At 37.0% G+C, this 15,560-nt stretch overlaps 1 protein-coding gene across 1 annotated transcript in view; it reads right to left on the bottom strand.

The window, feature by feature from the left end:
* Positions 1–15,560, bottom strand: part of PIK3C2G (phosphatidylinositol-4-phosphate 3-kinase catalytic subunit type 2 gamma) — a 242,221-nt gene that overhangs the window by 59,880 nt on the left and 166,781 nt on the right. The window contains exons 22-25 of the mRNA XM_058805171.1: positions 14,370–14,462; positions 12,134–12,263; positions 9,879–10,015; positions 7,501–7,670 (exon numbers count right to left, since the gene is read on the bottom strand). Of these exons, the coding sequence (XP_058661154.1) occupies positions 7,501–7,670; positions 9,879–10,015; positions 12,134–12,263; positions 14,370–14,462 (530 nt within the window). The remainder of the gene's footprint in view (positions 1–7,500; positions 7,671–9,878; positions 10,016–12,133; positions 12,264–14,369; positions 14,463–15,560) is intronic.

The raw sequence follows: 15,560 nt of genomic DNA on the forward strand, positions 1-15,560 counted from the left end.
TCTTTCCTCAATCTTCTGTGGACAAATGCTCCCACCTTTTCTCACAAGTCTTGTATTTCAGATGTCCAATGATTTTAATTGCTTTTTTCCTGGTCTCCTTGTAGTTTCCCTGGGCTCCTTATCTCCATTTTTCTAAAAGTAAAAAAATATTCCAGGGGAAGCTTTCCCTGGAAGCGCAAAGTGAAACAAAAGGCTTACTTCAAATTTAAAACTTTTCTATCCAATATCTTATCATCAACTCATATTTGGCTGTGGTAAAACTCTCAGATCCCTTTCTAAAAAGCTGCTAATCCAAATTTCCACCACAACCAAAACCTTGTACAAAGGGCCTCTACCAAAAAATGAACAAACACATTCTCTACCCCATCAAATGGTACTAATGAAAATACTGGAAGATGCCACATGTAAAGATGTTCCACTCAGCATTTATTAGTTCATAACCTGCCAAAACTTGCAAGATGTCACTAAACTGGAGTAAGTCACCAACATTGTGGTGGCACTTGCCTGTGAGAGGCTGAGGAACGTGGCATTATTTGGCCAGGAGATAAAAGGTTTTCAAGAGGCCAAAGGGGATTTTCTTGGATCTACAGGAGGCTCTAAAGCAGATGGATCCAGGCAAGAATAAGAGAGAAAACTGAACCAGCTGAAGTTCTGACTTGCCATTAAAAAATACTAAACATTCCTCACTATGAGAAAAAGTAAATATTGAAACAGGTTGCCTTGGAAGATTATCCTGGGAGGTTTTAAGATTTAGCTGGACACAGCCTTGGGTAAACTGGTATGAATTTTGTACTGACCTCATTCCCATAACACAGAGAGATTTCTCAATGCCCTGAGCATCCTTGGCTTAAATAAACTACATGTCCTGGGCAATTAAAACTCATATCTAATATTTTTTTTTTACTTGCACTCAGCCACCAGCAATCAGACTGCAAAACAACATCCAGGTGGAGCTCAATCCTTTCCACCCTTCACCTCCAATACCCACATTTGGCAGTGCTCAGTGCAGCATTCCCAATGCCTTATCTACCATTTTCTAGGACTATCACATTTTCTGTGTTTGCTGAAGATTATTACCAACCCTATTGATGAACCACTTAAGAGTTAATTCCCAAGGAGATTGCAGCAATTCCTCTTGTTAACAGAGATTGTTGGACAATTGCTTTTTGTGTTCTGACTGGCCCTCAGCAGTGAAAAAGATTTTAAAACTGGGACCTAAAAGGTGCCTTAAAAGAAAGAGAACAAGTGGGAACAGAACAGAACATAAGCCCTACCCATGGAATATTCAGCTAACAGGCCTTTTCAGTATGAGATGGATATTTAGAAAACACAGTAATAGATGGTTGCAGGGCATTTGTATATCACCAGGCAAAATAGAGAAATAAACCAGTGATGAAGAAATTGAATTGCAAAGGAATTCCTCAGGGCAGGGGATGAAATCCTACATGAATTAAATACATCAGCATGCTTTCCAGTTAAGGATGAAGGACAAAGGGGTAGTGTGCAGAACAAGCAAAAGAAAAAAAAAAAAAAAAGAAAAAGAAAAAAAGAAGACCAAGAAACAGAGATTAATTTAAACGTGCTTGATGTATACTTGACTGTGTATGAGAAGAGCTTCCCCTGAATATAAATGTATGTTTGAGTGCATGTGAGAACAGCTCCTTTGAACATAAAAAGTGTGTATAGAAAGCTTTCAGAGAAAGGGGTGATACAACACAATGTTTCTGATGGGAGCAGGGAGGAGAAAATATCCATCTCTATGAACAGTTACAGTTTGAAAAGGACAACAAATAAAACCATAATCAAAATGGACAGTGACCAGGATGTCTTTTTCCCTCTTTTCTTTCTGTTTTATTGTTAAACTTCCCATCTCTGGAGCCATATCCTACAAAAAAAAAAATCTCAGGGTGGCTAATAGAATGAGAAGGAGGGAAGGGAAGAGGGGAATTTCATAAAAAGTCACTTAAACACCTCATGTGCAGCCAATCTCCCAAAGCAGAGGGAATTCTGCTGATGGCTCTGGAAGCATCAAGCAGCTTCTGCCCACATGATTATTAGCAGGAATACCTGATAACTCCTTCAAGAAAGTGACACTAGGAAAGCAGTTTATGGCACTCTTGGAGTGAAGGAGAAGCCAAGAATGATTCTGAGAGCTGCAGCAGACAAGAACTGGTATCCAGGAAACTCAATTCAACAAGAACAAGGCTCTTGCATGAACAGAACTGGACATTGTCAAATCCACACAGTATGAAAAACAGTGCCCCCCTTAACTGTCTGAGAACTTAGAAAAGAATAACAAAATAAAAAATGGAGATATGAAGTGGGCAGTGAACATAATTTACTCTGATTTCAAAGCATTTCAGTTGAATTCTCTCCGCAAAAGGGTATTAGTAAAAAAAACCCAAAAAACCAAAACAATGCAAACCACCCAAAAAAACCAAAACAAAACCAAAAGAAAGAAAGAAAGGGCAAAGTAGGATGCAGGCTCAATAAAACCAAAGACAACAGAGTGCATCTGAGCCCTCTGACTGCAGTTTGTGCTGTTCACATGTTCTCAGACTCAGCCTGTGCTCTTGGTGCTCAATTTGGGACAAATTTTTGACTTTCAAAAGTGATGGACTTCTTCCATGATAAATTCAAGCCCATTTAGGCCTTGTCACCTTGGAGATGATGCTGTTTCACCTACAGGTTTTTGTGCATTTTTTCTCTTTCTTTATGTGGATGGCAGGATTTAAACATCTCTATAATCTTGTTAAGATCATTTGGGCTACTAAGGTTCTTTAAGTCATGAAACGAAATCTTTATGGGATTGCAGTCAGATTTTTGGAGGGTGGCATACAGCAAGTGCTGAAATTGAATAGTGGCAAAGAATTAGGAGTTATCATTTCACAAAAAGCAATAAATCCAGACCTATCATGTCAGAAAAAGAAATATAAACTGCAGAGAATGAATTCTTAACACTGAAAATACTCACTAAAATCTTTCAACATCTAATACAGGTTGGTAGAAGTTTTCATGAACAAATTTAGAAAAAAAGTGATTATGCTTTCAAGGTTTTACTTTCAAGCTTTTGACTTTATACAAGTACTCTAAATAAGGTTTTAAAAGGGTAAAAAGCAAAAAGAAAAATGTGTTATTTCCAAATTCTCTCTTCTTCCCCATTTTCCCTTTTTTAAGAAAAAAAGAGAACAAACCTTGATACAATACAATAAAAATGCAGATAGAACTTATATTCCATGTCCACATGCCAACACTTTTTTAGAAAGAAATGCCTGAAAAGATTTTTTTAAAATCAGCACCTCTAGTGAGACATTAACACACATTTTAGGTTGTTAACACTAAAAATGAAACATGTTACTTTTAAAATAAAAAGAGCCACTACATTTCTATATACTCAGATGTTCTGAAATCCTTCTCAATATAATAAAAGACCAACCTAGGAAGAAAGTGGGAAACATAATTTTCCCATATTTTTGGAACTTCCCTAATAACTGGAATTTCCCAAAGGAATAGTCAGGCTGCCTGTAGTAATTAACTTTGTAGAAGAAAACCAGCTTAGCAGATTTAAATTCTGGGAAAGCCATGCCAAGAGCCAGGATTAGTTTGGCAAAGAGACAAGAGGGTCTCTGTGATTCAGATCAGGGAAATGAAAAGGCCAGTGAGTGCTGGGGGTAATCAGGATGACAGGGTTTTGAAGGGACCCTGATGTTATCAAAAGGTGGATTTGCAGTGTGCCATGAGCTGCACCACTTTGTGTCCTGCCACCAAGTCCCACACTGCACAATCCTGACTGGGAAATGACAGATGACAGAGCTGGAAGTGACTGGTGGAGGGGAGGACATGATTGTCTGCTGAATTTTGGATTAGTTCAGTTAGCACAGGATTTAAATAAATTTCTGGCTGCTTAATTCACTGAGGAAGGAATGTTCAAAAGGAGCTGGTCAGAACTGAAAGGAAGGAAACAAAGGTGAGCAAAGCATGGCAGGTAAAACCATGATCCAGACACCTTCCAAACCATTTGATCAGGACTGACCTAGTCTTGAATGATAATCTGGATAACATTACACCTATTTGTGAGTGGGTCTGACACCATTGCTACAGGACACTCAATATGAATAAAGTAAACAAGAAATATTTATTTGTACAGTTTGAAGTGTACCTGCAGACTTGCCTGTTTTAGAGGAATGTAGGGTCAAAAGTGGAGGCTGGGTTAGAGAATGAAAGGAGCATTTTATTACTGCTAGCAGAAGGTGTCATTCAGTGTGATTAAAAAAAAACAGGAAGAGAAAATAATGAAATCTCATGGTTCAGTAGGAAAGTTCCCAATGGGACTTTGGGAATAACTCTTCTGCCAAGCTCTCTGTTATTATGCTATTGGTTGGATCATAAGTCTGCCTCCAACACCTCTGAGATATTAGCTCTAGATGATACCTCAGGTTTTTGCTTTTATATTTTTCAGGTTCTGTGCTGCTTTAGTGTGTGAGTCTGGGCTTCATATCAGGGGATGGTGAGCTCTGTGCACAGAGCAGGGAGACAAAACAATTCCTGCTCCAGCTGGGCACCAAGGACAAATGACCCAAATCTCAGCCCAGGAGCACAAACCCCGTGGGCTGCAGAGAGAAAAACAAGCAGGGTGGGACTGCCTGGGCTAAAGCTGGAATGGGACAATGAACTGCAAGGGGCAAATGGAGCAGAGCTGATCCCAGGGACAGAGCCCGTGCCCGGCCGTGCATTTTGGGGCCGTTTTGGTTCATCTTGGGTGCAGCCCTGGCTGGGCTCTGGTGCTGCCCAAGGTGCATCCATGGAGGAGATCCTTTGAATAAATCCCTGCTTTATTCTGTAACTCTGTCCAGCCTCTGCTCCAGGTCAGCCTTCTCAAGGCACCATAGATCCAGGGAAAGATGGGTTATTGGTATTATTTAAAGTCTTTACTGCACTGTGAAGGCACATAGAGAAAGAAAGTTCCTGATTCCTCTCCCCTCTCACACCAGGAAGAACTGATTTTTGACTTGGAACCAAAACTGAGCAGATTTATTGGATATCATTTAAAGATGAAGGCAGGAAGTAGAAAATTTACTAATCCCCTTTTTATGGTCTTTACAGTCAGGAATGCAAAAGTGAGCGTGACTGGATGAATGTGTCAGCTCCACCAGGTTCTCTGGAGACTCAGATTGGGTGTGACAGAAGAGCTGCAGCCCACGTGTGTGAGCCCCTGGGCTGCCAAAGCACTTCTGGAACTTCACTTCCATCAGAAGGAGGATTGGATGCTGCACAGGACCTATCCTCAGGAAGTTTACTGAGGAATTGTATTTTTGTAATGACAGAAAAGCACTCCCTGAGGGCAGGAAATATAATCAGCTTGCAAAGCTCTGTATAATCATTCTGTAAGGAATGATTGTTTTAAAAACTTTGGGCAGGGACCTTTCATTGATCTGCATAGATTTCATTTTACACTCACACACAAAAAAAGGTTTGTATGATGTGTGTAAACCCCAGGTAGAGGGGTTTGCATCAGTTGCTTTGCATTCTTTAACGCTCCTTTAGACCCCCAGAAATGTATGTCAAATATCTACTGTACAAAACTCCCCAAGGGTCAGCACTAAGAATTCTTAGATTTGGCAGCATTGTGCTGCTGCTTTTTCAATATTATTTTAGAGTATGATATTCTGGGAGTGCAAAAAAAAAAAAAAAAAACTCAAATAAAAATCTAATAAAAACTCAAATAAAAGTGCAATATAAGAGCTGTTAAAGAAACCAGAGGCCGAAGCTGTTTCAGGACTTGCCTTGTGGGAATGAGTACATAGAACTAGCACTGAGAGCGTCAAATTTTGAGAGAACCTGAAGTTTGTGACCTGTAAAAATGCGATGTCTCTGTGTTACAAATAATATGTTACATTTTATGAAGGTGCATACAACTAATAAGAACAATAGTCATTAATGGTGTATCACTAAAACATTAATACTTTATCTGCTCAGTTTCCTGTGGGCTTGAGGAAAACAATGATTATCCCATGGTGTTTGCAACCTGCTCTTAGGTGGGAGACCCAGTCTTCCCAAGGAATCATAAGGGCTGTCCATGAATGGAGGTCCTAAATGTGTGAATTTATTCTGTAGTTTAAACTACACACCACTGAGAAATGGGAAAAGAGGCTGATGTTTGCGGCAGTGATTATATTTTAAGTTTTCATAGATTTAGTAAGAAAGTGTAGCATAACTGAGCTGTAAACTGGTAACATTAATATCTATTTTTTATTATTGCTACTACATAATTTAAATTTGGTTGTTGTGTCCCCTCTTATATTTGCTTCATCCTGCTGTTCACTCCACTAGGAAATTTTTAGTTTATGTAAAATTACTACTTCAGGAAATCCCTGCTAGGTTCCAACGGGAGTTTTGCTGTGGAGAAGGATGCAGCCCCTGAGAAGGAGTGTGCATGAGTATGTTTTTATTACTCTGCTCTGCTTTATTCTTTCCACAGCAAATGAGGGGGATTAAGGGTGCATATCTTGAATGATGGATGATGATTCTAAGCACTGCAACTGAATCTTTTGACTGCTTGACTTAGAAGTACTTATTATCCTCATCAGCCTCCCTCATAGCAATACTCCCATGTTATGTCTGTCTAACACACTGAGATAGTCTGGAGCAGGAAAAGGCCAGCTTAACATTAAAAAAAAAAGAACAAAAAATAAATAAGAAAATTAGCTCAAACTTAATTTTGATACTTGTTCTGGAAGTTTTCAGAAAACATGGATGAAAGACATACAGAACTACTCATCACTAAAAGGGATAATTCATCCTTTCTTTACTCTGCTGTAACAGCTGCTTTGTGTTTTGGACATATTTGCATTATCTTATCCTTATTCCATTTCAATTCATTCCTTCAGAAAATGTTCACATTAGGAATTGGATAGATGCTCACACTGTTTGATTTATCCTCAGCATGACATAGATACATCACACCTACCAAGGTAACCAGATATTTGCAAAGCAACCCCTGAGCTCAGTGTGGTTTGATATGGAACTTCTAAAGATGATGAAAAGGTTGCAAATTTACCCACAGAGGCATAATTTAATTATTCTCTATGTCCATTTGGAAAATTTGGTTCCTTCTCTGAATATGGGAAGACGGTTTTCAATTAGACAGATATATGGATTTGGATCCATTTTAGGAACCCTCCTCTGTTGGGAAAAAAAAGCAATGGACATCAGAATTCTTCTGTTCTGGTCACTACTGAACTACAGCATTCAAATTCCTGACCAAACAAGGAATTGCATTTTTCTTTTACACTGAAAAGGGATCTCCAACATCTTTTCAAGTAATTCCTACACTTTTTAGAAGTTTTAAGAAACAAAAAAACCATGTTGTTTTGGAAAATACAGGAAAGAAACAAAAAGAAAGTGTAATCTCATTTGTATTTTTTTCTTATGGGAGTTGATAAGGCTACAAAATTTCAGACACTGCTTTAAAGTTTACTGTGTGTTACTATAGATACCAACCTTTTGATGCTTCCAAACATCTGTGCATGACCCAAAAATCTTCCAAAATCTATGTGGAACATGTGCCCAGCTTTTGTCAGCATGATGTTGTCACTGTGTCGATCACAGACTCCCAGGATGAAGGTAACAACACACCAGCCAGCACAGGAATAAAAGAAATTCATTATGGCCTAAGGAGTAAAAAAAAAAAATCTTACATTAAATATCCAGATATGTTTGTGATAAACAAATAAAAATAGTATTATAAACAATGAAATAAAAAAAACCAATTTTTTAAAATAAAATAATTTTTCTTACAAATGTTATGCTTGTTGGTAACCTATTAAACCTGTTAAAAAAAACCCAATCAAACTGTTAAACCTTTTGAACTTGTTAAAATTTTACCAGGCAATTTTGAAAAGAGATTCATGAGACAGGTCTGAGTAAGAGTGGTATGGGCATGGCACGAAAAGATTTCAAAGTTACAGCACAAGAACCATTTTACGCATGAGGTTTTCACCTTTTCTGGAAGTCTACAGAAAACTTTAAGAAAAACGTGCTTAAGAAAAGAAAAGCTTCTTGGCAGGAAGTTGGCATTTATGTTCAGTGTTCTGCAGGCATATTGCAAAAAATCCTGTTAGGAAATTATTTGCAAATAATTGCACAAATAATGCACAAATGTAACCATTTGCTTTGTGAAGGGTGCAGGTTGCTCTACATCTACTGCACCATTTTGTACCTCTAATTTTTTTCTCCAGAACTCAGTTCATGTCCCATGAATGTAAATCACAATGTACACAATGTAATATAGAAACCCAAACCACCTTAATCTGGATCTTAATGTTTTTTGGACAAAACCTACATCATCCAAGGCAAATGATTATTTAGGCTTTCAGGAATTCCCTGTACATGCAAGATGCCACCTGCAATAGCAAAACTTAGGCCACAGCTCAAGAGTTGGCTGAATTTTATGTCTAACTCTGCTACTTATTCACTTTGATGACCTTGGATAAAACACTTAAGCTTTCTGTGATTTTGTTCACTCAACTGTAAAATGAGGATATTAAAGCTTGTCCTGCACCAGTTTTCTGAGCACCTCAGATCCAGTACTGTATGAGTAGAAAATTATGAAGGAGTAAAGAAACAGAAAGGTTCATTCACTAGCAAGCACAAAGGGAATGCATAGCAGTAATTTTATGCATTTCCTATGTAATCAGATCTGACTGCATTTTATATACTTAAAAAATTGGAAGAAATTGGGTACGAATTGTTTTTAGAATATTCCACATGAATTGGTATTTTTTGCAAACAGCAGCTGCAGCAATAAATCAAATTTTCACTCAATAACAACTAGCAGTGCCTAGTTTTGAATTGAAATGTTGTCTACACTTTTGAATTGAAATGTTGTCTACACTTCTACCATAAAACTGTAAACACAAAAACTTGTAAAAAAAACCCATTCTACACATATTACTGCTGTTTAATAGAATAAAATTATATATTCAAGGAATTCAAGAGTTTGTAGTCAAAATGTGGATGAGAAAATGCCTATGGAATAATTACAAAATTACTAAACTTTACCAAACATATTTATAATACACATCTGCTATAATACACAAACTGCTATAAATGTATTTCATTTTCAGAGTGCTAAATAATCAAAGCCCTCCTCTAAATTTAACATTTTGGCCCCTAATTTATCATTTCACCGAAAAAGGATTATAAAAACTGTCCCAAAGCCACAAAAATTTAATTTTTTTTCAGGGGCCTCAGAAAATGATCACCCAACAAGAAACTGACAGAAAGAAAGGAATTGATAGAAAGTTTTCCTTGGAAAATGTTTGCTTCTATACATAAAATATACAATTTTTTGGCTCATGCAGAACATCTAGTTTCATAAAATCAGTGCTACCATGGCATCCCATCAGAACAAATGATAGGAAAAGTATGAGCTTCTGTATTTCAACTGTGACCAGGTGGTTTTGATAAAACAGTTTTCTGTAACTCTAGGTAATTGGCATGGTCTTTCCTAAATACAGGAAATCTGCCAGGACTTTATGTGGTTTATATCAAATCATGAATTTAAAGAGCTGATCAAAAAATAATCTTTTTTTCTGAGTTCAAGATAATTTCTGTTTCAATTTCTCTTCACTTTGAAACTAAATTTCAAAACATCTCTATGACACACGTTTATAGAAAATGCAATAGCATGCACCTGATAAAAACCAATATTTCCTTAGCTAGAGAGGGGCACTTAAGTGGATTCCCTGGTTTCTCTGCATGAGACTTGTTTGTCTCGTGTCTGAGCCACTCATTTTTGCTGCCTGCTGTAATTTGGTTTTTTTTTTTTCCCCCATGGCATAGCATGAAATGTGTAATCAGCTTCATTATGATGTTACCTCTTGGTAACTTGATTGCAGAGGATGGTGATGGTGAAACCATTTTTTAATTGTGTTTTCTTTCAGTGGTCCTATCAGCCCTGACTCCCTGTGGATCTTCGCTAGGGTGGTAGCATCTGGCACCATCTGCACCAGCCCTAATCAGATGGAAAAGAGTTTGCATTAAAAATCCTCAACTTTAAAAACACAGAAAAACAATGCATAGTGCCTGTTGTTTGATCATTCCATGCAGAAAAAAAAAAAAACCCACCAAAAACCCATGAAGTTGAAGCTAAAAATAAGTAAATAAGCTAAAATAAATAGTTTAAAATGAATAATAAATAAGTTTAAAAGAAATAATAAATAAATAACTTAAAAAGAAATCAAAAATAAGTTAAAAGCTAAAAATAAATAAATAAGTAAAACCATAAGTTAAAAGCTTAAAAATTACAAATGCAGCGCAAAATATAGAACAATAAATATATATATATATATTGTTTTAATCTTGCTCTTTGGAAATTAGAAATAAATGGCACTGAGTGGAAAGCATTCAGTTCTGTGAAGGAGAAATAAAATCATCAATAACAATATTGTGGAAATAACTGTCTCAAAGTTCCAACAAGGTGAACGATCCAGTGAGATTCAACGTGGGTGGAATTACACAAAACTAAAAAAAAATTTAAAAGTAGGATCTGATATTTACTAATATATATAAATATTATATATATATTGTATAGTATATAATACATAATATAAATATACTATAAAATACTATACTATAATAGCATATTTATTTATGCATAATACATATAAATTATAATATACATATATATGTATATTATAATAATTATAATTACTATATTATATATAAATATATGTTTTATATATTTTTATATATTATATTTTTATTTATTTATATATATTGTCATCCTCCTGATCTGCAGCATAGGGAGAACCTTCTCTAAGAATCTGACTTACTGATAGACTCCTCTACTTCACCACGCCTGGAAAGTAGCATTCTACCAATGCTTTATTGACTTTTCACTGAATTACAGTAAAATTTTTCACTGAATTTCATTGAAAAGTGATTTCTGTGCTTGCATGACCATGAAATTACCATCTCCCACTCCCTTGTGTGGGAATGGTGGCCATGGAGGAGGTCATTAGCCTAGGACTTGAAAAACCCCAAAGCTCCCTAAGGTTGGGGTACACGTGCCCTATGTGACCACAGGCATGTCACTTTATCCTTAATAATTAACTGTAAATCTTTATCCTTAATAATTAACTGTAAATCAATTATCTTAGCACTGATGTGAACTCGCAAGGAAAGACATAGTTGAAATCTGTGAGCCACTGAGGGGTTTTTGCAGCTATAATGCTGGAAGGAAGAGACTGTCAGGGAGAGAATATTATTTGCAGATGATCCCTGTATCTCTCTTGGCAAACATCAAATTAAGCATTAGTATATAGAAGAGTCTATATATAATGTCATGTCCAGAAATAGTATTCTTGTATTATCTGCCTTTGAAGCAGAAGCTTTCAAGCTTTGATTCCCATCCCACAAAGAAGGGAGGAGATTTTTCCAGGTCACCACCACCACATGCCTTGTGTCTGAACTCATCTATACTTTTCTATTATTTCCTTTAGATCATTCCTCCTCTCTCATGTTCACTTTGTGGCTCAGAGAGCAACGATTTTCTTTTAATTTTTCTATTTTAATAGCTTTTGTACAGCAGGTAATCTGGATACATCAGCCTTCTCTTTGAGCTAGGATTATTTCCAGTAGAAGATTTGGTCAGGGAAATATAGGCAGCTTACTGCTGTCAGCAGATTTCTACAGCAAGCAATTGGTATCCCTGCTACAGCTCTGCTACAACAACCATAAAAGAGAGAAATAGAGCTTTCAGATGAGTCAGGCGTGCCCTAAGCAACATAAATCACAAGAATAATATTTCAAAATCAACAGCACAAAGCTGTCATCACTTGTCTGCAGGTACTTTGTGTAGCCACATGCATCTAGGCTCATTTAAGCATCTATGCCGGAATACACTGGATTAAAACTTCAGTAGCTATGGCCAATTTTCTCCAAAGCCCTCTCTTTGATAAGTGAATTTATGGATGTTTTGCAAGCTGACAGTGTTGAAGCTTTTGGAAAATTCTAGTTGCTACAAAATCCATTGAGTTCTAGAGAGGTAGAATAAATAAATCTTATATGGCACTGTTTACATGAAATACGAATAATGTAATACAGGCTCCTCTTGTAATTTAAGACTGACCTTGTCCTTTCCCTGTAGATAAACACCTGTAAATGATCATTTGCATATCCAGTCCCTCTTGGAGCCAAATGCTGTCCATCAGGTGAACAATTTGCAGAACCAACATATCTTGACGTAGATCATCACCTATCTGTGAAAATTGCACATGAAATTCAGTTTTCTTCTTCAACACCAGACAGAAATAATGTCCTATTTAACTGGGACTTTTTTCCCCACCAGAGCAGCTACATTCATTTCAGTAACTCTGTCTTGTTTTCCTTCAAACTTCCTACTTACCTCTCAATAATCTCAGGAGAGAACAGAGTAGATGGCACACACAGAGACAGTTCTGGCAGCCACTGAGATGGTAACAAATGATCCCTGCTTAACTGTGGCCTTTCTACTTGTTATTCCTATGTAATTATTAGAATTTGGAAATTTAATCCAGAGCTAGGATCCTAATTTAGTTACATTTTAAAGTCTCCTTAATGCTGGATCCCTGTGCACAAATGACAGCGTTTGTCTCACATTAAGCCTCACAACTTGGTATTTGCAAGGGAACTTTATCACAAATTTACATTTAATCCATAATGTGATTAATATTCAGTTCCAAGCAGTGATGACCCCTCTCCCCATGGAGTTAGTCAAACAATAATCTCAGGGAAATGGGGCTTTAATTGTAGCCACAAGAATTAATGAAGAGATTATTTTCAACCATGGCTGAGTAAATGGCCTGCGAAAACAGCAGCCCTGATTTTCTCTTTTCCCCCATCCCACTCCGTGTAAAATATATAATTTTTATTGGTATTTTAAGTGCCTTATCCTTTCATTACATTCTTTTTACACAAGTATTCCAATCTACAGACATTTACTCCCAGGAAAGTACTTGAGGAGACAAACTCATTTTAAAAAGACCAAATATCTGAATCTATTTTTCTCTCATCAAAAGACTCCAATTAATTCTTCTTAGCACCTAAAAATGTAAAAATATCTTATTCTCTCCACTTACCTTCCCTCACATATACAGTGGGAAGACAATTGACAATTTAGTAAGATACCCTTATCATTTATGTATGAGTTATCTGTCATGAATAAGCAATGGAACTATAGTACAAGCAAAAGGTATTTTAGCACAATGTTTTGCTGACAGGAGAAGGTGACAGCAGCTAAAATACTTTTACGGCAACTGGACAATGAGCTGCTTGCTGAACATTACTAGGTAGAAAAAATTGTTTGAGAAGAACCAATGCAATTGTTTAAAAGCCCCTGAGCAGGTGTTAGCTCATGTAGGTAGGAACCTGCTACTTATTATTGAGTCTCAGATGAAATAGCACATGAAACAGGTTTCTAAATGTTCAGAAAAACTCAAAATTGCTAATTTCTCCCCTTGGCAGGCCTGGAAAGCTTACTTCTATTTCTGAGAATCACAGCTGCTCTAAAGGGCAAGTTAATTTAAGACAGTATAGAATCTGGGTTTTTAAAAAATTTATCTATATCAATTTTTTAGATTTCTTGTTTGGCAAATGATTCTGCAAAATACCTAAGAATAATGCCATTGGCAACCAACCATTTTTTACCCATCAGCCATTTTATGAACTAGTGGTCTTCTCTGAAACCAATATCCACTTTTATGGAAGACTTTTGCTCTTTTAAAAGAGAACTAACTTTAAAATTGTCTTTTGTGGATGTGCAGTTCTGAACTCTGAAGCTTTTCTAGGTGATAACTGCAAAATAAAGCAGAGTTTATTTTGAGTCAGTTCCTCCAAGTAACTCCAATCAGACAGAGCTCCTCTGCTGCCTCCTCCAGCTCCACCTTCCTCAGCCCATTCCCCCACACTGGCTCACAGGGGCAGAATTAGGTTTGTGTGGCAAATGGAGCCTCTAACACTCCAGTATTTTGATTTTTTAGAGACATATGGATGAGGCTGAGGGTTCAGTCACTCTGATCTATCTCTTCTCTGAGACCTGCCCTAGTTAATAAACTAGGTTTAAAATATGAACTTTATATTCTAGTTTAGTTGTGTTCACTAAGGAAAAAACTGCTATAATTTGATTCTCTGTTGATCAAAAAGGTGACACTTCAGTGTATTGCCTCAACATGTTTCATTGAGAGTTCTAGTGTCAAAAATAATAGGGATAAACAAGCAGCAGAGCTAAATCAACTACTCTCAGACTTAAGGTTTAAAATATAAATTAGGTGAATTTTAAATGATCATTTTCCATACCAAAAGACCTGAGGAGTGGGGAAAAAACATACCTTAAAAATCACATTGATGTTTCCACTTGGAGCATTCGCATTGATGAAGGAGATTTTTAAGGGAAAGGCATTGGATGTAAAATAAGAACATGACTGCAGGGGAAAGAAAGATGAGACAGAGGAACAACAGTGTCACATAAACAAAACAGCAGGCTAATACAATACCTCTGAAAAAGATTCCAGCTTTAAACACTGCTCAGTAGCAGTGGGAGCAAAAATAAATAATTCTTGATATTATTGACTGTTTCACTGGGTCTGAAAAACAAGAAATTCTTGTCTCCAGACAATCTGCTTCACTTAAATATCAGACCACACGAAGATAATATTTTATGTGCTAATTGTTCTTTCATTTTCACTCAGGCCTATCAACAATAAGCTTTGCTTGGAACTGGATGGATGAATTATATAAGACTGATCTAATGAGTTTTAAAGCATTGAAAAGCCTTTGGTCTCATTGTTTTCTGAAAAAACCCCAGCCCTGCCCAATCAGACATGGAAGTCAAGAATTTGCCAGTTTCTTTGATTACCTCACTCTGGCTGAGGATACAGCAAATTCTGAAAATCATGCTCTATTTTATGTGGGATTTATCTTAATTAAGCACAAACTGACTTTCATGCTCTACAGCTCCTTCCACCTGAAGACCTCAAAGGGCTTCAAAAAGCATTAATGAGCCAAGCACTGCAAATCCTGTGAGAGTTTGGGGTGGAATTATTACCCTCATTAAAAACATCCAAAGAAAGGTGGTGGGGAAACCCCTCAAAACCAGCTAGAGACAATGGTAAATTAATGGCCTGGTTTGTGGAAATAATGAGCACCACACAAGAGCTGCTGCTGTCCTTACAGGCTGCAGTGCAAGGGAGGCTCAATTTGAGCTCCACCAGACACAGCTGTCTGCAGCTTTTCATCTGAACATCTCAAAGCATGGCACCAGCAGCCAAATATTGTCTCAGCCACAGCAGACCTCTGGGATGGGCCAGAGCCATTATCAGCAATGAAATTCTGATCCCCCACCACCGAAATTATTCCATTTCAGTCGGAATTTTGCCAACTGAAATGTCTCAGAGAGTGCTTGAAAGGTTCCTGTGGGATGATGTGATTCTGATGGGGCTGTGAGCAGGGCTTGCTACTGGTAAAATCAATAGATGACACCAAAATGAATTAAATTTAGGTAATTATAAGCACTTAAAAGT

The sequence above is a fragment of the Ammospiza caudacuta genome, chromosome 5 (genome assembly GCF_027887145.1).
Source record: "Ammospiza caudacuta isolate bAmmCau1 chromosome 5, bAmmCau1.pri, whole genome shotgun sequence".
Taxonomy (NCBI): domain Eukaryota; kingdom Metazoa; phylum Chordata; class Aves; order Passeriformes; family Passerellidae; genus Ammospiza; species Ammospiza caudacuta.